The sequence below is a fragment of the Triturus cristatus genome, chromosome 2_1, assembly GCF_964204655.1.
Source record: "Triturus cristatus chromosome 2_1, aTriCri1.1, whole genome shotgun sequence".
Lineage (NCBI taxonomy): Eukaryota > Metazoa > Chordata > Amphibia > Caudata > Salamandridae > Triturus > Triturus cristatus.
Window position 1 is genome coordinate 843897298 of NC_140581.1, and position 26776 is coordinate 843924073.

At 47.3% G+C, this 26776-nt stretch overlaps 1 protein-coding gene across 5 annotated transcripts in view; it reads left to right on the forward strand.

The window, feature by feature from the left end:
* Positions 1–26776, forward strand: part of SPATA6L (spermatogenesis associated 6 like) — a 497016-nt gene that overhangs the window by 244406 nt on the left and 225834 nt on the right. For all 5 annotated transcript variants that reach the window (XM_085632931.1, XM_085632940.1, XM_085632934.1 and 2 more), the window contains exon 6: positions 21936–22013. In XM_085632931.1, coding sequence (XP_085489057.1) covers positions 21936–22013 — 78 coding nt within the window. The remainder of the gene's footprint in view (positions 1–21935; positions 22014–26776) is intronic.

Consider the following 26776-nt stretch of genomic DNA (forward strand, 5'->3'; position numbering starts at 1 on the left):
ACTTTACTTAAATAACCACTGGCACATGACACCTTTTATGTAAGCCTCAATTGGACGTCGTCACCCCCTTTAAACAATACCGCGTTTTATGCGCTCTGTAGCCCCCCTTAAAAATACCCCGTTTTTTCTTGTCTTCTTTATCTCCACAGGTCTTCAACCGCCCAGTACAGATCTACTAGGGCCCCATGCCAGGCTACCATCCCAAATATTAGGAACCTGTCATTAGTTGTGCACCACACCATCACGTAGGTCCTGAAGAAGTGCCACACGACTCTTTAAGAGCAACAAGGCACGAAACATGTCGACCCTACACACTGTGACTGCCCATTAGGAACATTATATCCCCATAGGGCGTCCACTCATTTTTAATTAGGCTGGATCTACCTAAATCATTAAAACTGCTTATGAATAGGACGGATCCAGACTTATTTTAAGTTTCACTTCACATGCACTACACTCCCCTTGCCCTCTTACCTGCATGCACCCCACGGCTTCTTCAAAAAGATCTCCGGCAAAGAGCCCCGTTTACGGCGAGCCTGTTGGGCATTGCAGCGCCGGCCCGACGAGGAGCAAAGCCCAGTGATGAAGCATGACACCTCTCGGGGTGTGTGAGGGCATCATGAAGAAAGACCTGTCTTTACCCCTCCCTTCCCACTCTAGGAACTGCATACCCTTTCATAACACAGTTCTCTAGGAGCCCTGTGTGCAGGACCTACTTAAAGATCGGCTCCCGGTACCACCCTCCCTTCTCTTTCAAGAACTAATTTTAAGCCATTTGTGGTTCAGACCTCCTTAAGTGCATTTTTTATCAAGTTAGTTTTTCACTTAAGTTATCAAAAATCGGCTGGTTGGCGTGGTGTGCGATCTGATTCACCAGGACCAGTCCGGTTTTATCCCTCATCGCAACACCGCGCTTAATCTGCGGCGTCTGCACGGGGTGCTCGCGCGAGTCCCGTTCATAGGAGAGCCAGCCATTTTGGCGTCCTTGGACGCCACTATGGCGTTCGACACGCTTGAATGGCCATATATTTGGGCGATGCTGGCGAAGTTTGGTTTTGGCCCGGGATTCATTGGCTGGGTGAAACTGTTATACTCCGGACCTCTGGCGCAGGTGGTGGTGAACGGTAGAGTGTCGGCTCCGTTTGAGCTGGGCAGGGGTACGCGGCAGGGCTGCCCGCTGTCGCCGCTCCTCTGCGCGCTTGCCTTGGAGCCCCTGGCGGAGTGGCTGCGGTGGGAGCCTTCCATTCGTGGTCTCCGTTGGACCCCTGAGTATGAGGATCGCGTATCTCTTTACGCAGATGATATCCTTTTATACCTTGCTTCCCCGCGTAAATCGCTGATTGTATTAGTGGATGTTTTGCATTCCTTTGGCCGTAATTCTGGCCTAGTCATCAACTGGGCTAAATCCTGTGTGTGTGTCCTCTCCGGGGAGACTCCTATCCTACCGCGGGGCTGCCCTATCCAGGTCGCCTCGCAGGGATTTAAATACCTGGGTATCTTTATTACCCTGGATGCTGAGGCCCGATATAAACAAAATTTGCTCCCCCCCCTCCAGCGCCTGAAGGAGGACGTGGCGCGTTGGAGGCGCCTGCCGCTCTCGTCGCTTGGCCGTGCGGCATTGTTTAAGATGATGTCGCTGCCACGTTTCCTATATGCTTTACAGAACACGATGGATGTTGTCCCGGCGGGCTACTTTCGCGAGGTAGAGAGTTTGCAGCGCCAACTATTCTGGGATGGGAGGCCGCGTATCGCCCTTGCGAAGCTGACACTCCCGTGGTATGACGGGGGGGTCGCCCTCCCAGACATCAAACGGTACTACTGGGCCTCCCAGCTGGCCGCGATAAACCACGGCCTTTACGGGCCTGCTTTAAACCCGGCCTTTGAGATGGATAAACTATTACTGCCGGGTGGTGACTACAATCGGGCGCTTTATTCTCGATCGCTCGACGCGCGTCTGACGGGCCCTACGCGGGTCATGGTACGGGTGTGGCACGCGGCAAACTTGGCGATGGGGTGGAAGGATCGATTGACCCGGGTGACGCCACTGTATGCCTCTGAGCGGCTGGGCTCCCTGTGGACCTCGAAGGGCTTTGAGAAGTAGGACATGATAGGCATCAGCAGGGTGGGCGATCTCTGGACGAGGGGGGGATTCAAAACATTCGATGTGCTGCAGACGGAATTCCAGTTGCATGACAGGGAGTACTTTCGATATCTACAGGTCCGTCACGCGCTGGTCTCCGTATTCCCGGATGTTGCCTCCATTCCGGAGTACTCCCCTCTGGAAGATAGAGTGCTAGATGGGCATGTGCCGGATGGCACGATTTCCTTGATTTACAAAAAGCTCATCAATGATCGCTCGGGACTGTTGACTAGCCTTCGTGAGGCGTGGGTCGCCGATGGATTGGAGCTGGACGACGAGGACTGGGTGTCTGCGGTGGCCTCCCCGAAAGAGGTGGCCATACCGGCCCGCCTTCGCTTCGTCGAGCTCAAAATACTCCATAGGGTCTATGTTACGGGGCCGGGTTTGCTCCGTATGGGATATTCCGTGGATGGGTTGTGTAAGCGTGGGTGCGGATCATTGGGGACCTTCGTCCATATTTTGTGGGAATGTCCGGAGGTGGCGCGATTCTGGCGTGGTGTGCATGCGGTGTTGCAGGCGGTCACACATGTGCCGCTGCTTCCTGAGGCGAGGAGGTGTCTGCTAAATGTGTGGGAGCCGACTGATTACTCAGTGCCGCAGACGTGGTGGGTGACTCTGGGCTATATGGTGGCAAAGCGTGACATAGCGCAACTGTGGGGCTCCCAGAGGTCGCCAACGATCTCGGCATGGAAAGACAACATGGATTGGTGTATGTTTCGGGAAAAAGTGGTGTATGTTGCGAGAGGTAAGCCTGGGAAATGGGTGAAAGTGTGGGGCCCCTGGAACTCCTACCGTGGCGGAATTTGTACCCCGCCGCTGACGCCTGAACTGGCACTGGCCCCGTCTCCCTAGTCTCCTTGGTTCTGGGTACGGAGTCCACTTTGTCTCCGCTCTGGCCTGTCCCCCCCGCTTCTCCTGTGTATCGGTAGGGTCCTCCCCGGGGGAGCGCATACTGCTGCTTCGATTTTTTTGCTGCCTTGTGGATTTGTTTGTTATTTCTTACATAAAAATGGAACTGCCATCTGGGGGGTCCGGACGGTGTGGCCGCCAATGTTTTTTCTTTCCAACTCCTGTGATCTCTCTCACGCCGCAGCGTGTGTTTCCCACTTGTATTCTATGCTCTTATCGTTTGCTAGCGGCCGGCCCGAAGGTTGTAGGCCCATTTTTGTAACTCTTTTGACTTCTGTAATAAAGGTTTCAAAAAAAAAAAAAAAAAAAAAGTTATCAAAAATCAGATTTCACCATTAAATCAGAGCTTATTAATTCAGTAAATAATCATTTTGAAGCATTTTTCTCGTATTTACTCAGGCGAAGATAGCAAATAAACATTATAATCCCATCTAGGCCTGTTCAGTAAAAGGTCAAGCAAGGCCTACACAATGACATAGCTTTTGGGTTTTATTTCACTATGAGAGCACACTTGCTGCAACATGTAGGGTGCCTTATTTTTATATATTGGTTCGCTGGGGGCATCAATCACAATAAAAGAACAATATGTCTTCAGTATTAGAGACATTTTAACACCAATTACCGAAGGCAAGGAAGAAGAAGGCAGGTAATCAATATATATGTATAGCAATGTATTCATTCATTGCATACTTTTACACCTTTTATGCATTTTCTTTTACTTAAGAAAAATCCAGTGCTCACACTTAAGTGAAGAGCGGTGCAGTGATAGGTGATAGAAAGGTGAAAGAAACGTGCATCACACATAAAAAGCCATATGACTTATTATAATTTTTTTCCTTATCCTTCGTATATATGGAGTCTTTATAGGTCTATTGTCAACGGCGTTTCGACCTCTGGCAATGTGAGGTCATCATCAGGATTGGGGTGAGCACCCGATATCTGGACTTAAAAAGTATGCATAAGAATCAAGGGAGAGTGCATATGGGCACACAGAGTGATAGACACACATAGACAAATTATGTTTTAATGTTCATCAAGGCAATCTATCATGGGGGGCAGATCAAGGATAAGTCTGTAAAATGCCGTTCCATTCATCTTGTGTTTTCAATCTATTGGATACTGACTGGCATTTGAAAATTCATTTAAATTCCATTCTGTTGAACAGCTGTTGAGTGTTGCTCCCGCTGGGCTGGAGTTTGATGATCTCGATCACTTGCCACAAGAAGTCGTTCTCAATGTGGCCTTGTAGAATTTTTTTTTCTATCAAAGGAGCCGTGGTGACTTTGCATCGGATTCTGCTTTTGTGTTTGGAAATCCTCACTTTCACTTTCTGGTTTCATGACCAATGTAGATCAAATCACAAAAGCAACAAATAAAGTAAATTATATTGCATGAGTTACAGTTTAAAAAGAAATTCAGATCTTGAAGAATGTTCTCATGGTGGAATGTTTTCGTGTTTGTGGTCAAATTTCACACTATGCAGTTTCCACATTTATAATGACCCTGGCTGAAGGTTCAGTAGAGGATGTAGGGTGTTGTCAATTTGTTTGGGTTTGTGTGCCCTAACAAGATGGTCTCTGATGTTACGTCCTCGTTTGAATGAGAACAGAGGTGGCTCTATCGATAGTTGTTGTGGGTAAAACGTTCCAGTGATTTCTAATACTCTAAGTCAGTTTGTTGCTTATGGGGCAAAAGATGGAGACACAGCTGATTTTATTCAAGATGTTTTGTCTTTGCGTTGTAACAGTAATTGCCTGTGGGAATACCTGACACATTATAGATAGTGTTTTCCAAGCCTTCTGGGGTATCTATTCCATAGGCGTATTTTAAGAAACAATTGATTGGTACTGTTTTGGACATATTTTGTCTCCACGGCGTCAACAAACAGTAAGGCAAAGTTCGGTGCGAAAACCGCTCCCATGGATGTACCTTTGTGTTGACTGTAGTATTACCCTCAAATAGAAAATAGTTTTTTATTAGAGCTATTTCTAGGAGGGAAATGATTTAATCAGCAGGTACCTGTACAAGGGCTGGTCTGCAAATCAGATGATCGGTTTTGACCTCTGGCAATCTGAGCTCATCATCAGAACAGGGCGTGGGCACCCAATATCTGGCATTAGAACATATGCATAAGCACATATGACCACCTCCTATTTATAAGTGCATCTTCTGTGTCAGCTACAGTGATCTTACAGGCAGAACAGAATTCCATGAGTTAATTCTGCTCCACCTGACTTGTAATCAGAGCCATAGGGTCTTGTCTGTTTTATTTTGTCATTGAATCACATAAACTGTACATATCGAGTATCAGAATGTTAAGGACGTTGGTCATATAAAAATATTTTTCAGTATGAAAGTACTTTTTCTTAGTAGACCTTAAAATGAAGTACAGTATTTGTACATGAGCTCCCAAATATCATAATATTTTTTCATACAATCTTGAGAAATCAACCCACCTTTCAAAACTGTTAGTTTTCACCATCTCCTGACACCATTAAGCAAAGTCTTGTGCACTACAATTTTGCCATTTGAGTGCAATCATTATTTTGGCGTACATTGTAGCAATGAATACAAAGGGGTCACTGTGCTCCTGGGTTTCTTACCACGCATTGTAAGCAATAAGTCTAGTACGCAGTAAAACCTACTCAAAATTAAGAGCCTGATTGAGGGTTTGGTGAGCAGATAGGGTGGCGGAGACTTCAACTCCGTCCCTGCTTTTACTGTGTCTGCCAAATGTAGAGATGTTCATAGGCCCCACAAACATTGCTATACATTGGCAGGTGCAGCCGTCACGGCAGTTCCTGTCATTATTGGAAACGTTTGATGGACTGCACCCCCAAACATGATGGCCAGCCATCAAACTTTATTTTCAAAATCAAATTTCCAAAGTGGGAGTTTATTCTTGAAAATTTGTAAAAGTCTTCTGACCCTCACACCATCTGAGTTTTCTCCATTGGTGTGGGGATCAACAATTGTTTTTTCCTATCCCTCTCAGCGATGTAAAACCTTGTGGAGACAGACAGGAAAAAAACACATAACGCCATTCAGCTTAAACAGGGCAGATGGTGTTACATGCTTCCTCCAACATCCCACACTCCGTAGGGCTATCAGAGGAAGGTTTACACTGACAAAGTATGTTTTGCTTCGTCAGCGGAAACATGGTGATCAGCCCAACACTAAATCAGATCGGAGGTTTGGCAGAGAGGATACTTCGCTACTATTGAGACAGAGTACCCTTTCTGCAAACTCTAGGTTGGGCCGAAGTCTTGTGTCTGTTTCAAATTATGAGTTAGAGAGGTATGAAACCATGGAGCCTGTTTTCCTAATACAATCAAATCTTTATTTCATAGCAACTACATACATGCTTGCATATATACATTCCTCAGTATTTCAATTAGTAGTCTAATTTCTGGCTTTTGCATTATAATTTGTGCATTTATAATATCTGCCTTCATTCTTTTAAAGGTTATGTGCTGTGAGGTTTCATTACTTTGGAATGTCCTCTGAGCGACTGTTGTGTCTTTGGAATGGCGGTTATATAATTATTTACACAGATTGAAGCTATACACTTACATAGTATAAACATCAGAACATCTAGAATACCAGTGGCTGATAAGCAACCATCAAGAATGAGCAAAGTATGGTTGATTTTAGGTGGCCATCACATTGGATAACTTGGGAGAGGACACACACCATCCTTGTTTCAGAGTCCCGCAACTCATCACACAGATCCACGTATGTCCGTCTTCACCCAGATTCTAACCTCATGCAGCGTATGCAGTCCACCAATCTGAGGGAGAAGTTGCAAGGAACAAAATCCTCATGTCCTCCATAGCTTTGCCATCCACTGTGTTGAAAGTTAATTTCATGGCCCTAGCCTGCAAAGGTGGAACCCCGGCTGAGACATCTTGCTTGTTCCCTATCTTCTCCTTGTCAGGTGAACCCAGTCAGTTATCTTTCCACTCTGTCTTGTGGACTCGGACTTTACACTACATTGTTACCAGATTCACTCAGACTCTTTGATCTGTGCTGATCACGCCTCGGAGTCTGTCTCTCCTGTAGTGATTCTGTAAACATTTACAGCATCCTTCTGATTGGAGATTGACTTTCAGTTGTCCCTAAACCCTGTTTGTTCTCAATTTTAAATCACAGATTCTAAGCAAATTGTACTAGGTGTTTTTTTGACTGCACAATTTTCTTCAGGAAATTTCTCGAGGAATTGGGTGGGGGTAACAATTGAAAAGATCTATGAACAACCACATAGCTACCACTTTGAGGGTTTTGCCTACCTGCTGAATGCCCTCATACTTTCTCTTCCCCTGGGAGCACCCACATTAACAACACATATAAGTTAATACCGTAAGAAAATTTGCCATGAATAACAGATGGCATGTTTTGTGCCCCCCAAAACATTTTTTGACTTGGATCCTCTTTTGTATACTGGCCTCAACATTCCATGTCTATTTGTAAAGCTCAAATCCATCCCAAAGAGTTTTTTGGCACTGAATACAAAATCTTTATTCACTAGCACAGGAAAAATATTCATTCAAAACCCAAACCCATGGACTTTGTCACCTCTTTGTTATTGCAGTTATGCTTTTGTCCTGTTTGCACATCTGCCCCATGATCAGAGTAATACTTGGTAACGTTAAGACTGGAATTGTATTATTTCCCTGTTCCCCTTCACCCCTTTGGATGTTTTAAGAAGATTCTTTCTAAATTATATTGTATCCTTTTTCCTCTTGGGAGATCGTTCCTTGCTGCCCAGTGCTCAAAATAAGGGAGTACATGCAAAGATGGACCAACCTGACTGAAATAAACTAGTTAAAAACTCCTGAATGATTCTGTATGAACTAATGATCACATGACCTGGTTGTGTTTTAGGTGAACTGTTGTCCATTGATTATTATATGAGCTAAGTTCTTTCTAACTCTTGATTTGCTACGATTATCACTTGTCAGAATAAGTAACATTGTACATTTTCTTCAGTTTACTAGGATTTATGTGGGCATCTCTCTACACTACCTCTGAATGTATTTGACTAATTTACTCTATGATGATTTATTTAATTATTAGTTGCCCTATATCAGCCATGAAAGAGTGCAGATTTCAGATTTTTTAGGGAATTCCCATTTGCAGGTTTCCAAGAGTGCTTGTGGAAATCCGTTGTAAATTTCTGTGACTGTGAAGGGCTTTGTAGTTTTCCTTAACGAGCAAATGAGAACATGAATAATCCTTCACATTTGTGCAATTGCAATTTTTGGGGGTTAGTATTCTCCACAGTGACAATATTTTCCTCAAAGTGGAAATCTTTTTCTTTAGAACCCCAGCAATTTACTGGGTGCTCTTAACCCATTCTCTGCCTTCAAAGGGATTTACTCCTGCTGTAGTCAAGAGTAAATTATTGACAGTTGCCAAGGTGGGGAATAGGTAGAACATGCTTTAAATTCCAATAAATGATTAAGTGTGTGTGTGTGCTCTTAAACTTCTAGCACATCCCTCTACTGGAACACCTACTGCCTGCCGTAGGATTTTCCCAAACGCAAAATTAATCCATCGCAGGATAATATTGTATGTGGGTAAATCAGTGTAAAAGCGTAAATTAACCATTTGTGAATTGCTTGCACGTTTAACTCAAATAATTTGTGCACGTACGTTGACTTTAAATGCACAAATGTCTATGTGAATCAGATCTAATATGCTAAATGCAGGGATGACTGGGTGAGAGATTTTGTAGGAGAGTAGATTTGAGAAGGGGACTAGAAGCCCCACCCCTCATTTCCGTTGGCTGGCATCACTGTATATGCTAAACGGTGGCTTGCCATTGGAAATGAGGGTTTTTTGTTGACGCCCCTTCGAATCCGATCCGGACTGGGTCCCCTGCTTTGCTGCTGTCGCAAAGCACTTTCTTAATCTTTATGGGACCATGTGTTTCTAATTAGAAACACATGGCCCCATAAAGACAGGAGATCGATGCTTCTACTGGCACCACGTCACTGGTCTCTTGCTTGGGCCGAGGCGGCCGTCCCTGTAGCGCCTCTTCCTGCCTGTCCGTCAGGTAGGCCTGGGCTTTAACCAAATAAATTAAAAGGCAGCCTGCTAGCTCTCCACACACCGCCGCGCCCATCTTGGCTCAAGTACCACCACAAGCCAGTTCGTAATTAGTTTTACTGTGCAAGCTCGTAGATTGCTATTTAGAAAACAATCACCAAGCCAGCCAATCTGGAGCCGTTCGCGGCAGTTTTTTTGTGGTTATCGCTCTCCGTAGGTGCAGATGAGATGCCTTACTCACCACTGAACACTTTACTCCGACTTGGAAATCGTTAGTTTGTTGGGAAACTGCTTGAAATCAAGGATACATCTAGAAAACTGCTTCCTACGTCAGGGGAACAAAATGTGTCTGGAAAGTTAACTTATAAAGTGGCGGTGGAGCTGCACTGGAAGTGAAATGGAGATCTGGAAAAGCTTCTGCTAACTGCAGGTTGCACCGAGCGAGCCCAGATGGTGCTCCCATGAGAGCGCCGATAGTGATGCCATGCTTGTCCATCTGAGTTGTCATGAGTCCCCACACACAATCTTTTTTTAAATGTATTTATGTATTAAATGTATTACTGTTCCTCAGGCCGCGCCACGTGAGCTTCAGACGGGCTACAGCCTGGTAAGGTGGGATAACAAGCACAGTGCATTACACTGCGACTGTTTGGAAAGTGCCGGGTATTCGCAGCATAGGGGAGAAGGGTTACCGTGTATATGTCATAATTATTGACCTGCCTTGGCAATATCTGCCTAAGATGAGTGCCGTCAAGTGTGTCCTGAATGGCAGTGAGTTATTATTGAGTGTTATTTCCTCCGTTAGAACATTCCGCAGTTTTGGGGTCCAACGCGGGAATGTGTTTTTTCAGTGCATTGCTCTTCCCCCTTAGACATTATCAGAATCGGGTATGTTTTGTTTCTGTGGTGCACGCCCCTGCAGTGATCACGAGCATGTCTTTTAAGTATGTGGGAATTCATTTCCGTGGGCCCTCACTCTCTGCTCCTTTTACAGCTCTGTAGTGCCACGCTCATGTGTGGACACTCGCAATAAGAGTCTGTTTTCCAATAGTGGCTTCCAAATTCAAACACTTGGCACTACAGCTCTGCGACGCTGCCTTCCTGTCTCTTTCCCTGCTTTTCTCTCTCTCCTGTCTTTCTCTCTCTGTTCCTGTCCTGCCTTTCTCTCTCTGTTCCTGCCTTTCTCTCTCTGTTCCTGCCTTTCTCTCTCTGTTCCTGTGTTTCTCTCTCTGTTCCTGCATTTTTCTCTCTCTATTCCTGTCTTTTTCTCTCTCTTTTCCTGTCTTTCTCTCTCTCTTTTCCTGTCTTTCTCTCTCTATTTCTGTCTTTCCGCTCTATTCCTGTCTTTCTCTCTGTTCCTGTCTCTTTTTCTCTCTTCATATGTCTTTTCTACGCTTTCTCTTTTTGCCGGCTGCCATATACCCCGGGGATCTGTGGACAGAGGCACCGGTCGTCGACCTTCAAAAACTGGCCTCCAGTGACCCAGACTCCACCCCACTCACACCACGCCTGCCGGGAAATGCCTGCTGATATAAATGGCCAATCCATCCTCGGCGATTGTGCCTCATAAGTGCCCTCAGATTTTTAGCCTGGAACTGGGCTCGGCCCACAATGTGAAAAGTGTTTTGGCCGCGAACAACGACGTTTACTCAGGTTGTTTCAATAGCAATCGCTAGTGATGCAGCTGTGGGAAAGTGGCACGTTATGATCTATAAAATAAAAAGCTGAGCTTGCAAAAGAGAAGTTCGCAGTACAGGCACGGGTGCTCAGGCCATGGTTTGGGGGAGGGGAATAAGAGGTGGCGGGAAGAAGAAAATAGGGTGGAGGTTCAAGCTAATCAGTTATTCCTCATTGCTTTGCTTTGAATTTTGCAGTTTGATATATTGACCACCTTTCTATATTGCACATATTAGGCCCACGCTATTGACTCTTCAATCTACCACTCTTTACTTTTCAATGGTTGAAACATTTCAAGCAGCATCTTTGCTGAATGCGATTAACGCATCAGCAGAAGCTCCCCACGGGGTCCTAGTCACAGAGAGGAGCTGACGAGACAGCCAAGGGCCAGGAAAGTGAGGCTCATGGAATGGAATGGGAGTGCTGCACCAACGAGACGAGAGCAGTGTGCTTGCCTGTGAGTGTGTGGTCTAAGGCACGCACTCTCCCCAGCAGCTCCGCGGTGCTCCGCCTTGAAGCCACCTCTCTCCTCGGCAGGGTTCAAGACTGCCCCGGTCCAGCATTCCATCAGCCGCATAGTGATTGTGACTGTGTTTTAATTTTTGGTGTTCCTTCCAGTGTATTGTAGTGTTCTTGGCTGATTTTCGCTCCGTTTTCTGTTCCGTTTTTCGGTTTCCCTTCAGCCCTTGCTGTGGGCTGGTGTCCCCCCTCGTCTCCCCTCCATTTTCCTGCCGCCACTGACCCTCCCCCTACCGCCCCGGCCTCCCAGCTCCTCGTCCCTACCCCCTCCCCTACATCATGGCGACCGCTGCGGGGGAGCGCATGTGAGTCCTCAGACCTCGGTCTAAGGCACGCACTCTTCGCAGCAGCTCCGCGGTGCTCCGCCTTGAAGCCACCTCTCTCCTCGGCAGGGTTCAAGACTGCCCCGGTCCAGCATTCCATCAGCCGCATAGTGATTGTGACTGTGTTTTAATTTTTGGTGTTCCTTCCAGTTTATTGTAGTGTTCTTGGCTGATTTTCGCTCCGTTTTCTGTTCCGTTTTTAGGTCTCGCGAGCCAAAGGCTCGAAGAGACATTTTATAACTGGGCTTTTCAAAGTGCTGCCGTGGCCTAAAGCTACAGTGCACGTGAGCGTGCACGTGAGCGTGCACGCGCGCAGCCGCCAATCACTGCTGCGCGCGCACCACTCACGTGCTTGCAGTTGCCACACGCAGCGCTCCCGTCCAAGCGATCACTTTCGCTTTGATCGCGATCACTTTCTTTTGCTGCTGGTGGGTGACAGTGTGACAGCTGAGCTCACTTGTTGTCAGATATCTCATGTCTTTCATTGCGATTATTGTGTGTGAGAGTTTGTTTGTGTTAAAATGAATGCCCAGATGGACGGCCCTTGTTTAAGTGCATCTGCATAATGTTTCTAACAGATTAATGAGTAATTTGCCGCACGCACCACGCCCACCTCTCCCACGGCTCTTGGACGCAAACTTTCAACATTACAGACGCTGCCCGTCTGGAAGGCTCGTGTGAGGCATCCCGGGAAGGGGCAACAAAGGTGCGCACGTGCGTTAAAGGTTTAACAATGGATTTTACATGGAAAGCGCCCAGTATAACGCGTGACAGGGGGACTTTCAAGAGGGCGCTAAACAGGAAAGTACCTTGTGTACACCGACAGTACAGCCACACGTGGAATCTGTGTTAGTCGAATTAGTGACAAGTTGTGACGCTGGCTTTTGCACGTCTGGTTCTTGCATTTCTTCGTGCTGCTGTGCAGACCATCCACAAAACAGACACTGTGGTCGTGGCCCCGCCTTGCCTTTAATGAAGTGAATGGATACAATGTTACAACGAACCTTTAACCAGTGTAGCGCAAACCCTGGTTAAAACGCTGTCGGTTCGTCGCCGCTCACAAGTTACTGGCACGTGTTAATTCACTCATTCATCGGTTGTTCAACACTACATTAGCAAATTGTGAACTGCGGCCCCTTACTTGTGACCGGCGTCCATCTAACCCGACTCCATCACTTCGGACATGGACGTCCGAACCTGCACTCGTGCCACCTCTCTGTTTTTTGTCGGCAGTTGTGGTTCAGTTGTGTCGGTAAAACCTCACCATGTGTTCTGCTGGATGGCGACGAGGCCTGCGCCCCTTCTTAAATCCGCCGACTCCACAGCAACCTTTCTGTCTATAAGAACCTCTGTGCAGCAGTCTGAACCTGTTCCTGTGTTGCTCCGGGGAAACAGAAGCTAGTGTGAACGAACTTCGTTTTCCAAATGACAAATTCAAAACAGATGCTGTTTCTTTTAAGTCTTTCGTGCTGCCTGTATACGCCGTGGTTTGATCCTCGGCAGACTTAGCACGGTTAAGAGTGCTGCAGTTTGAGCTGGAAAACGCCTCCCGCGTTTATATTTGGGAAGGAGCATTTTGCAGCTGCATCGCTCTGTTGCACACTTGGTGCGGGCACTGGTGCCCACGAATCTGTGGACTTGAGGCACGGGATGATTTTCCAGTTTATAGCACTAGTCCTTAAATAAAACCTAGTATCAACTGTGTGGGAATTTTGACTTGAAAGCGAGCGTGGAAGCATTTGACTGTTTTTTATTTCTATACTTGCCATTGCACACAAGCGTCACGAATTGGAAACAAGCTGAAGGAAAACGAGCAAAGTGCATCTAGCGCAAAATGGGTGGATTGTGTCTCTGTTCTGAAATGTCTTGTGTTCTTTTTGGGGGATCGCGATCCTTCCACAGCAGGGCAGCCATGTCACTAAAATTCAGTCAGAGCTGCCAGTTCTCGCTTGGAATCACACACTTCTTTGTGCTGCCCTTTGACCTGCCCGGGAAGGCATGGACATTGTCACCTGCTTCCTGGGCTGGGCCGGTTAAGGGCTCGCTTCTAACACGACGCACGATAATCTCAGGTTCCTGACAGAACCGACGAAGCCTTTCCTACCTCTAAGATTGGTACTCTAAACCTACTAAACATCAGTAGATAAGCATCTGTTACTAAGTGCTATTTTAAAACGGTCACATTTTGTTTATAAAACATAATTAGTTACCATAGTGACAGAAGATACTGGTTATGCCCCCACCTTGCCTTCCCACGGGTCATATTGCACCCTGTTGCTGGTTTTGCCTACGTGATCTCAAATTTATGTAGCAACTTCATATTTCTGATGCCCTCTGTCCCACTCAAAATGGTACTTCACCTCGGGTGTTTCTGGGTGGGAAGCACCAGAGGAGCGGAAGCCAAGCCCGTGGATCTGTTGGCATCTCGGCGCTCTGCCCACGCACCCGCCCCTCTTGCTGCCAGACAAATGAACACAATAATAAAGCAAGTGCTGGGGCGAAATGTTTTTCCAAGGAGCCCAATCTCGGGGCTACTGAATGCCAGGGTTGCCGAATACTAAAGCTGCCTAGTTTTCTTCTTTTATTTCACCTTATGCCTTTGTTTTACACCTCTCTACGCACTCTTTATCTCTTTCATGTTCACGTTCATCACTATCTTCCCACTTTCTGTCATGTTGGGTTTCTCTTAATCTCTCTTTCTCTTTTCTGCCTTTCTATCGCTTACTCTGAATCAAAGTCTGGTGAGAAATTAAGCCTGAGTCCCAAAAATAAACACCGGTGTTTTCTTGCACAAAGTAAACACTGTTTCCTGCCCCTACAACAATCCTGCATTATTCTCCGAGTATTCGGGGAATCTTGCAGATTAGATCTTGTTAGCAGACCGTGCCCCCCCCCCCCCCCCCCCCCCCACACACACACCACGAGTGCCAAAGGCTCGAAGAGACATTTTATAACTGGGCTTTTCAAAGTGCTGCCGTGGCCTAAAGCTACAGTGCACGTGAGCGTGCACGCGCGCAGCCGCCAATCACTGCTGCGCGCGCACCACTCACGTGCTTGCAGTTGCCACACGCAGCGCTCCCGTCCAAGCGATCACTTTCGCTTTGATCGCGATCGCGATCACTTTCTTTTGCTGCGCAGACCCATCCTCCTCTGCCGGCACACCCACAATTGGCAACATTACTAGCGCTTGTTCTCTATCTCATTGGATTCTTACCCCCTTGATTCCTTCTCCCATTCTCTTTCTCTAGACTCTCTCTCATCTTCACGTTTCCTCTTTCTGTCTCTCACGCAATCTTTCGTTGTCACCCCTCAATCTCTCAACATCTGTGTGTTCCGCTCTCTCTCTTCCTGTATCTTTCGCTCTCAACTCTCTCGCACACACACCATAATTATCTTTCTTTATCCTGTAATCCTCGCTTCCTCTCCTGGGTCCTTTCTGTGCTTCTCTGTCTATTAATCTTTCTCCCTTCCGTTGTCGCCCACATTGTCTCTTCACCTCTCCCTGTCTCTCCCGCACCGCTCTCATTAACCTACTCACTCTTGTCTTGATTGCTCTCCCACCCTAAACAGTCCCCTTCCACTCACTCCCTCGCTTTCCTGCCCTCACCCCCTCCTTACCTCTCGATGTCGCGTGTTCGAGAAAGACCAGAGGAACATTAAAAGAATTCTATAATAATCTGTAAAAATAAAAAATAACTAGAAAAGTGAAACGCGAACAAACTCAAAAGTAAAAATTAAAAAAACATACACGCGGTTTACTTGTTTTCATCTTCGAAGTCTTAGCCGTTAATTGTGATTTTATATTTGGGGGCCCGCCGTTTCACTCGCAGTAAGAAATTGTCCACCCAAACCTCAATGCTGCCCTTTTCCCACATATTAAAGCCAGGGTTTGATATTACTTATTCCAGCGGTGATAGCTTCGAGGACAGCCTAAGACATACGGAGCGGTTCTGACACGGGCTATGGAGCCGCCCTCACCTGATCAAAGCGGGCAGCATGTAGGGCTGCCCACGTCCGGTTTTCTATTGGCACCGACGGTAGTTTAACGCCTTGGAAGGTACAAAAATAAGCAAAATAACCAAAGCAGGTATTTTCCCCATTGCCTGTACATACTTGAAACAGCAAACATGAGTAGAAAGCACTTTTTTGTATGTGTTCGAGGGAGCCGCTAACGGTCCCGGGCTAATAATTAAAGAAAACAGAGACAGTAAAGTGATGCTATTAATTAATATATACGATTTTGTTTAAAGTCACATTTAGTATCATGCCCGGGCCTTTCACAGACTCTTAACACAACAACACCTGACTGGTATGTTTCCTTTGGGAAGGTGGCAACCCTGGCAGTGTGGTACGTTTCAGGTGCAAGAGAGAGGTCTGAGTTTTCTGACGTTAACAATGGAACTCATTTAAATAACTTCAAGAGGTGTGGCCTTGAGGTTAAGTGCGGATTTCTGCAGCAGGCACCATAGCCCACTGAGCTACAAGCATTTGCAATGCAATAGGTCTTGCACTTACGCAAGTTTCAGCTATTGACATTGCAAATAACAATGCCTTTTATTTTTGTTTTCGTTTTTAAAACATAAATAAAAGGCATTGTCATTAACAATGCCAACAGTTTAAACTCACGTAAATGCGAGACCTATTGCATTGCAAATGCTTGTTCTGTTTCCCTTCAGCCCTTGCTGTGGGCTGGTGTCCCCCCTTGTCTCCCCTCCATTTTCCTGCCGCCACTGACCCTCCTCCTACCGCCCCGCTCCTGCCTCCCAGCTCCTCGTCCCTACCCCCTCCCCTACATCATGGCGACCGCTGCGGGGGAGCGCATGCGAGTCCTCAGACCTCGGTCTAAGGCACGCACTCTTCGCAGCAGCTCTGCGGTGCTCCGCTCCGCCTTGAAGCCAGCCTCTCTCCTCGGCAGGGTTCAAGACTGCCCCGGTCCAGCTTTCCATCAGGCGCATAGTGATTGTGACTGTGTTTTAATTTTTGGTGTTCCTTCCAGTGTATTGTAGTGTCCTTGGCTGATTTTCGCTCCATTTTCTGTTCTGTTTTTCTGTTTCCCCTCAGCCCTTGCTGTGGGCTGGTGTCCCCCCTTGTCTCCCCTCCATTTTTCCGCTGCCACTGACCCTCCCCCTACCGCCCCGCTCCCGCCTCCTCGTACCTCCCCCCTCCCCTAGATCATAGTGACTGCTGCGCGGTTGTGCAGCGGGTGCGCGCAGCGGGTGCACCTAAGGCAAGCCTGTCTGCGCCCGTCCATGCCTGGACCGTGCCCAGCACCAGACCCCCTGGCCCCCACGAGCACCACGACGCCGCTACGACGCCAACACCCTCCACTCACGCAACGCCGGCCGATCCTCCACCTGCTTCCGGGCCACCCCGAAGCTCACCCACGGACCCTTCACTTGCCGAAACTGCAGCTACACCTGCCAGCGCACACCTGTACATCCTGCCCACCACACCAAAGCGGATCACAACCACCTCAGATGCATACTGCTCAACACCCGCTCCGTCCACAAGCACGCCGTTGAACTCTGGGACCTACTCGACTCATCCTCCCTGGACGTCGCTTTCCTGACGGAGACCTGGATGAACTCCTCATCGGCACCCGATGTTGCCATAGCCATCCCAGATGGCTCCAAGATCACCCACAGGGACGGCACCAACAGACCCGGAGGAGGAATCGCCATTGTCCACAGAAATACCCACAGAATCTTGACCACCACCGAAGATACCCTCTGCAGCACCGAACACCTGCACTTCCAGATCCACATCGATCCCACCACCACCCTCAGAGGAACCCTCGTGTACAGACCCCCCGGACCTCGGCCACTGTTCATCGACTCCATCACAGACGCCGTCAGCGCGCATGCCCTGGCCTCCACAGACTACATCCTCCTCGGAGACCTGAACCTCCACCTCGAGAACACCAATGACAGCAACTCCACCACACTACTGGACAACCTCGCCAACCTCGGCCTCAAACAGCTTGTCACGACACCCACCCACTCCGCCGGACACGCGCTCTACCCCATTTTCTCCGCCAGCAGCCACGTCTCCATCAGCCACACCACTGAACTCCACTGGACCGACCACCGCTGCATTCACTTCTCCTTCAAGAAAACCACCGTACACAATCACCAGCAAAGAATCCCCCACCGCAGCTGGAACAAGGTAACCGAAGACCAGCTTACCACCACCCTCGCCCAAAGACCCACCAACCGACCACACCGACACAGCCGTCCGCAACCTCAATCGATGGATAGAGGACTGCGCCAACACTCTCGCCCCGATCAAGATACCCACAAACAGACGCACCGACAGAAGATCCATCTGGTTCACCGCCGACCTCCAGACATCCAAGCAGACCTGCCGGAGACTAGAGAAGAAATGGCGCCACGAGCAAACACTGGACAACCATGCAGCCCTCAAGAACGCCAGTCGCAGACAACACCAACTCATTCGAATGGCCAAAAGGACCTCCTTCAAGGAACGCATCGACAACAGTGCACACAATAGCAAAGAGCTCTTCAACATCGTGAAGGAACTCGCCAACCCCAGCTCCAGCTCCAACGCCATCCCGCCGTCACAAGACCTCTGCGACTCTCTAGCTACCTTCTTCCACCGCAAGATCGCAGACATCCACAACAGCTTCAACACCCAGACCTCTCCGACAGCCACCGACACCCCAGACTCACCGCCCCACAGTCACACCGGACGCCTGACCTCCTGGAACCACCTCAACGTCAAAGACACCATCAAGACCATGAACACCATCCACTCCGGTTCACTATCAGACCCCTGCCCCCACCACATCTTCAATAAAGCAGGCTCCATTATCGCACCCCAACTCCGTAAGATTTCAACAGCTAATTTGAGACCGCCACCTTCCCGGAAAGCTGGAAACACACAGAGATCAACGCCATACTCAAAAAACCCAAGGCAGACCCAAAGGACCTCAAGAACTTTCGGCCCATCTCCCTGCTCCCGTTCCCGGCGAAAGTCATTGAGAAGATCGTCATCAGGCAACTGACCCAATTCCTCGAAGAGAACAACACCCTGGACTCGTCCCAATCTGGATTCCGCAGCAACCACAGCACCAGAATCGCCCTCATTGCCGACATCAGGGCCCTGCTGGACAATGGCAAAACAGCGGCCGTCATCCTCCTGGACCTCTCGGCCGCCTTCGACGCTGTCTGCCACCACACCCTGCGCACACAACTCTACAACGCGGGGATCCGCGACAAAGCCCTGGACTGGATCATCTCCTTCCTCACCGACAGAACCCAGAGAGTCCGCCTCCCTCCATTCCGATCCGAAGCCACCAGGATCACCTGCGGCGTACCCCAAGGATCATCCCTCAGCCCGGCCCTCTTCAACGTCTACATGACACCGCTCGCCAACATCGTCCGATCACACGACCTCAACATAGTCTCATACGCCGACGACACCCAGCTGATCCTCTCCCTCACCAAAGACCCCGCCACCACCAAAACCAACTTCCACGCAGGGATGAAGACTGTCTCCGAATGGATGAAGAGCAGTTGCCTGAAACTGTATTCGGACAAGACGGAGGTCCTCATCCTCGGCTCCACCCCTTCTGCCTGGGACGACTCCTGGTGGCCAGCCTCGCTGGGAACTGGGCCGACACCCACCGACAACGCACGCAATCTGGGATTCATCCTGGACTCAACGCTCTCAATGACCCAACAAGTCAAAGCCGTCTCCTGCTCCTGCTTCAACACCCTCCGTATGCTTCGCAAGATCTACAGATGGATCTCCACCGAAACCAGAAGGACGGTCACCCAGGCCCTAGTCACCAGCAGGCTGGACTACGGCAACGCCCTCTGCATGGGAGCCATGGCCAAACTCCAGAAGAGACTCCAACGCAAACAAAACGCCTCCGCACGCCTCATCCTCGACATCCCCCGCCACAGCCACATCACCGCCCACCTGAAGGACCTGCACTGGCTTCCCGTCAACAAGAGGATCAGCTTCAAGCTCCTCACCCACGCTCACAAAGCACTCCACAATGCAGGACCAGCATACCTCAACAAGCGACTCACCTTCTACACCCCCAACTGCCAGCTCCGCTCCGCTGATCTCGCCACCGTTCCACCCATCCACCGAATAACCACCGGCGGCAGATCCTTCTCCCACCTCGTCGCCAAGACATGGAACACCCTCCCCATCCACCTATGACAGACCCAGGACCTGTTGACCTTCAGGAGACTCCTCAAGACCTGGCTGTTTGATCAGTAGCTGCTCCCCCCCCCCCCCCCCCCCAGCGCCTTGAGATCCTCACGGGTGAGTAGTGCGCTTTATAAATGTCTGATTGATTGATTGCTTGAGTGCTGAAGAACACAGAGTAGAGCGTGCCGCCAAGCTAAACGGTTTTGAGACAGTGACCGTCACGGCACTGAGGCAGGAAAGCAAAGTCAGTATGTATCTGAGCGGGAGACAGCGTGGAGTAGCCTCAAGGAAGAGAGAGCGGAGGACCCGTGTAACACTCTAACGTGACAGCAAAGAGAGGTGCCTGCTGCGTGTTACTGTGAAGAAGAGGGCACCTCCAGATCAGACTTAAGCTACGTACACTAGGTATGGGCAAAGGAAGTAGGGTGGCTGCAGCACCACAAAAATAAGGTTTGGGGTTCAGAAAATGCTGGAACAATAACAAGTATTTGCAATGCAATTGGTCTCGCATTTACGCGACTTTAAGCTATTGACATTGTAAATAACAATACCTTTTATATATGTTTTGGTTTTTAAAATATAAATAAAAGGCATTGTCATTTACAACGCCAATAGCTCAAACTCTCACAAGGGCGAGACCTACTGCATTGCAAATGCTTGTTCTCTTTCCCAGTGTGTGTGATCTGGTTGCTGCTGTGGGTGTGCCTGCACACAGATACTCGCCTATGCTTCTTACAGAGATGGCGGCAGCAGCAAGAAGCTGTCGGGGTCTCTCATTGTTAAAGTGAGTGACCAAGCAATGGGTGCTTTATTTCAATCTGCCTCCCTTAAATGAGAAGGCTCAATATTTTCCCCGGTCCCAAATAATTGGGGTCTCGGAGAAGACCAGTGACTGGTAGGATATTGAAAACTAAATGCAGGACTGAGCAGGGCCTCCTTACCCAGCTGATAAACGCTCAAAGATGATGCACAATTTGACATGGAGTGCTCCCTTGCTGATGTTGTAGACATGGTAGACATCCTGCTGATAGCGCCAAATGTTTATATTTCCCAAAAGTGGCATGCTGGCAGCTCCTCTGGGTTTTTCCAAAGACACGTGCACAGTCTCTTCAGCGGTGACCTCCCTGAAAAAACAGGTTTAGACTCTTTCAGCAGTAAGGGGAGGTGTGGAAGTGATGACATCTAATGTATTCCGCTTACATTTGAATACATGTTACTCAATGGCTCTTCTAGTTGGCAAGCCAACCTCCTCCTAGGCAATTGGGTAAATACCAACCCTATTCTCCTTCTGAGAAGGTCCTGCAAGACCGGTCTTGTGGAGAGTACTCTTTCCCTAGTTTGCTTTGTGTTTATTAGAAAGCAGTGAGTTGGGTATGTAAGCCTCCAGTTCGTTTTTTGTATGTTATATTCAGGAAGCATCATCATTTGCCTGTAGCGGGCTATGGTGTATCTTCCCACTGAGGGCCTGATTCACAAAGAGTTGTCACAGAGGCTCCACAGCCGTGAGGAATCTCTGCACTGCAATTCTCATTGGGGAGATTCCTCCACGAGTGTGGGGACTCCGCCACAACTGCAGAGCCTCCGCCACGACTGCGGAGGCTCTTTAGATCGGGACCTCCTCTTTCATCATGTTCTTTCATCTTACCCCAAGTGTTCGAGGGACAAAAAGCATTCCGATTCCAGAAAGTGGCCAGACATGTTCTCAGCAAAACATTTAAATAAATTCATAATTCATAATTTCACCCACAGTCCAAGCTCTCAGCTCAGGTTTATTGACTGTGTCAGTGATTGGCAAAATGCAAACACAGGTATGCACAAATGCTGTTTGTGTTTCTTAGCATTCAAGGCCAGTCCTGTTAGCTTTGCCAGTGTTTGTTTACCACAGATTTAAGCCAGATTTTATTAGTTTTGCCAGTGTTTGTTTACCACAGATTAAAGCCAGTCCTATTAGCGTTGCCAGTGTTTGCTTACCATAGATTATGATATGGGGTTGGTATTGCAAAGTAGCTAGAGTTAATGTGTCATCATACCGTTAGTTTTAGATTCACTATGCTTGACATATTTTTCAAGTCGACTAGCTTTTAACAGTGGACAACGGCCTCTTCTTACTGCACTTGTGTTTAATTTTTAAGGGGATTGCACCAAAGATAGAATTCTCTACACGAACAGCCATAAAAGAGTTTTCAGCTGATCGGATGAAAAGGTCACGTGTAAGTACATTGCAATTAAAGAGAATGTATTATTATGATGCATTTTGTGATCTAAAACCACTTTGTAATTGAATTTTCTGTGCAGAGGCCAATTACTGCAGCAGTTTTTGTGTGACTCCGACCCTGTTCAAGCTTTCTTCTGTGCGTGGTACTCACTTTAAGTTCCGTTAAGCTAACGAGACTTGAAATTAAATGTGTTACGATTTGCTATAGAACACTAGTTTGTGTTAGAAATTTCAACCCACCCAACTTAGAAACCTCTTGAAAGTGGTCGTATTGTGAACAGTGAGCATTTTTTTTTTACTGTTAGTTTCATTTTTATTGATTCTATCTTAGCTTGGTTATTCACTAAGCAAGCAATTCTTTTAACAGTACACATTTTTCTACAGTGGTAGAAAATTGATACAAATACGTTCTTTGGGTGTTAAACTCCTACTCAACCTTTTCCCTTTGTAAATTATTAGTTCCTCCATATAGTTTTAAAGGGATAATTATAAAATGGCTTCCTGAGAACTTTCTGGCAGCAGAATTCATTTTTTTTAAAAATCTCTTTATTTGTATATGTTCAATACATTCAACAGACAATACTACAACTGTTGGTCGCATAAAAACCCAGCCATCTTCGACAGAATCCCCCCATTCCTATACCATCGCATTAGTTTTAATCAGTACTGTTGCTCTTTCATGACATCCAATCTCCCCTCTGGGCCCGGCAGTGAGGTACAACAAGGTACATTCTGTACTTGGGCAGTTCTCCATTTCTAACTATAAGGGCACCCCCTGTGGATTGTGACATGAGCTGTTGCGTGTCTTCCCATAGATCAATCCCAAAGGGTCGTCTCCACAGACCCCATATTTTGCTGAAATTTCTGGGGCAGCCCCAGCTTAGTTATGTAGTGTGTTCAGCGGTCATGTTGAGGAAATATGAATTTTTATGGTCAATTGTGTCCCCTATCTAGACCCCAACGGCTCCATGTACATGCTACAAGTACATGTATGTTCCCTCCACTTCAAGCTATGAAGACGCAAATACAATTGTGTCCAACGTTAATATGTCCTCTTTCATATCTGCCATGAATGGGCCAGATATTCCGTTCCTAAGTGTGCCTTGCCACCGTCTTTATATGGTATACTTTTCACGTTTTCCAGCTCTGGCAAGGTAGGCCCTGAATTCTGCCATCGAGCTTTTTCCTGCTTCTGCCTCTGAATGCTCCAGCCTGGACCTGCATCTGTATCCATGAACTTTGTCTTACTTCCTGCGCGGCTAACGGTGCCTAGCCCGGCCTGTTGCCTGCCAAAACTGTATTCAGCCTTCAAGTTATCTGCTCCGCTCTTCAAGAAATGCATTCCTGTCTAGTAGCTTAGGTAAACATCCCTCCAGCTGCAGAGCAAAGGGCCCGGCCTTACTGTCTCCGTGCAAGTAATTCATGACTCTCGTTACCATGGTAGGCCCATGCCCCCTCGCATCTCATGTAGACACTTAGACGCTTGTACACGCACTAGCAGTCAGTATAGAATAGGATCTGTCCGAGAAGACCTTTTCTTCCAGATAATATAGTTCCTTAAACACAAGATATTAGATATGATTTAGGACTAGGTTGTCCTGACACCCCAGACTTCTGTCTCCTCATGTAGGGCTAAATGTCAAGTTCCCTTCACCCTCTAGTTACACGTCAATCACACGTCATGCGGCTGCGCGCGCATCTCTGCCATGTATTTCTGCTGACTTTGCAGGATTCTCTTATGGATCCACCCACTTGTGTCATCATCATAATGACGTTTTTAGTATACGCCTCTATGCACGCCTATTGTAACGCCTTTTTATTACGTATATGTATTCTTATCAGCTGTAACGCCTCCTGCATATGTCTTTACTGTAATGCACTTTAATATAAATATGACAACTTGTCAATAATGTATTGCTGATCCCTTCCTGAACCTTCGTGGTGACGGAACTCGATTGCCTGGTTCGAACCATCATTCCTTTGTAAGGAATAAATTCCCTATTATACCCTCGAATACCACGGATTCTGCCTCTTATTTTTACTGAGTTATTCGTATTGTATTTTACCGCATAAATTAAGTCTAGGTAATTAAAATGTACCACATAATTGGCGCCCGAATAGGGACACCTCTCACACCCCACGCGCCGGAGGTGCGTTGCAGACCCGGTCTCCTGCCACAGCCGGACGGACAATTACGCGTACCCGCAGGATTTCCTGTATCTCCCTCAGGCCAACGGGGGCGACTGAGGCTGCGATCAACACCCAGACGAGGCGGTGAGGAGTGCGGAGAATCCCGACCAGAGCCTAGCTGAGAGAGCAAGATCCGAGGTATACAGAGGCCCACCAGATTCCGAAGTTCCGAAGTATCTAAGTCACGAGTCGAGTCGAGTCCAGTTTGGTCTAGTCCAGTCCAGACTTCCGAGGCCTTCCGTTCCGTGCTTCCCGGTGAGTACCGTTGCTGGGGACGCATCTAGACGTGCACATTAGTTTGTGCCGGTCAATACGGGTCTGGGTACACAGACCTGGTCTGCACTGTTTTAGCAGTGTATCTGTACTGTTTAGCAGTACATACAGTATATTTAGTATTATGCAGTTAACTAGTTTTATTCTAATTATCATTGTTCGTTCTAAATGTTTTGATATGTTTTAAATATCGTGGTATGAGTGATTGTTCGATCTTCATTATTGTGTTTATTGTAATTATTGTGTTCAAAACCGAGTAAGAATTAAGTAGCAAGGTTCAAGATGCCGTTATTTTCAAAATTAAGACAGATAAAAACTAGAAAAGGGATACTCGAGGAAGCTGTTCCCATCCCACCTAGGGACACTCCAGGGTACTTTATGTACCATAAACATGGCCTAGATGCCGTATTATATCTTGATCTATGGGTGGACTACACCAAGGATTTAGCAGAGAGTCAGAGATGGCCCGCTGCTGGAACATGGGATGCAGATTGCATCATGAGAGTAGAAGAAGCCTTATGGAAAAAGAAAGCCAGACAGTCACAGAAAGATGCCATTGAACTATGGCGTAAAGAATCGCATAGGCGCACAGAGAAAGCGCTCAGAAAGGAAGAGAAAAGTAGGGAAGATTCAGAAAAAGCCCGAGAAAACATATTAATTGACGAAGGTATCCGAGTAAAAACAGAACAAGTAGACAGACAACGAAACACTCTTATGAATGGTATGTATCCTCTTCTGGCCGAGGGTTTGCCTAAGGCCACCTTGGAGGTACCAAAGGATCTGCCACCTCCATTACTCCCGATTAAAGTACATCCCAAGACCGCAAAGGACATTTTCCTTTCTTCCTATTTAGATGATGCAGCCCCCGAATATGCTAATGGTGCGCAGCCACGCACACCACCTGTTAACGACGCTCAACCCCAAGATCAGCTGCACCCACCTCCGCAGCAACAAACTCCTCACGTTCTAAATATTCCATCTGTTTCTACAGTCCTTCCTGCACCCACACTCTCTACCCTACACCCAACAAATCCTTTTGGACTTGGCACCTCAGGAGGTGCGACAGGAGGTTTTTCCACGCCACCGCCAACAACTAGATTGACTTATAGGGATTTAGCATACCAACGTACACCCCAAAGAGCTAATGACAATATATTAAATGAACCTCTTACAGATTGTAGATATGATCCAGTGCCAGGTAAACACGACAGAATGTTGCTATCTTCAGTACGTTTACGACGAGCTGCAAACTATTTAATGACGTTACCAGGAATGGTTGAACATCTAGACAAAATATATTGCTTTATCCAAACAGGGCAAGGTCCTGAAAGTATTGCCGAAGCCATGGAATACCAGAAAGTAGACATGCAAAAATTATTGTTACGCTTTTTCATAAACTGCTTGATCAGAAACAGAGATAGGCCTGAGGTAGATTCGGAGGAAATGCAAGTACTTACCAAATGGGGTCAGAATATAACAGACGGGAGTCATGATAAACAGAAGTGTATAGAAGTCATGTGCCGAAGGATCAGAAAAGAAGTAGAACGAATACATGAAAGAAGAGTAGAAGCAGATAAAACTGAATCAGAGGAAGAGGAGGAGGAACAGTCAGAAATGAACACAGGACAATTTGAATTACCAGCTAAACAAATGATAGCTTATGTAGGAAAAGGAAGATCCTTTAATAAAACAATACGTCCGATACGTCCAGAATGTAACAGAATTTTTCAAACAGTTATCTCAAATCCTAGGACCCCTGAACACTTATTCCAGGCTACTGATAAATTACTTCGAGAACGAAGGGGGTACCATGTGCTCGATTCTATGGATGAACAAGAATTAGCCAGGTCAGCAGTACAATGGGCTGACAGCTCTGAAAAATACAGTGATGATGCGCTAGCACACACGTTTCTGAATCTCGCCCCAGACGAACAGCGTTTAGCTAGTATATACATGATACAACATCTCCTTATATTATATAAAGGCCAACACTCCGATCCTGGTCCCCTACCTGATATATTGATAGAACTACTCATGAATAAATGGAGAGGTCTAGGTACCGATCTAATTAAAGTAATTCTAGAATACCGACATAGATATAGTGCCTTTTTGTGTCCAGAACATGATTCAGCTCCTTCCATGGAGAGAAAAACGTATTACATAGACAGACAGAATCCCTTACGCGAGGTGCACCCAGTCAGAAATGATGACAATACATTTAGACGCGTGTTTGTGTACACGCCCATAACTAAAATAGAAGTATTGGAAATGAAAAAATTAGTGCCCAGCCATGAC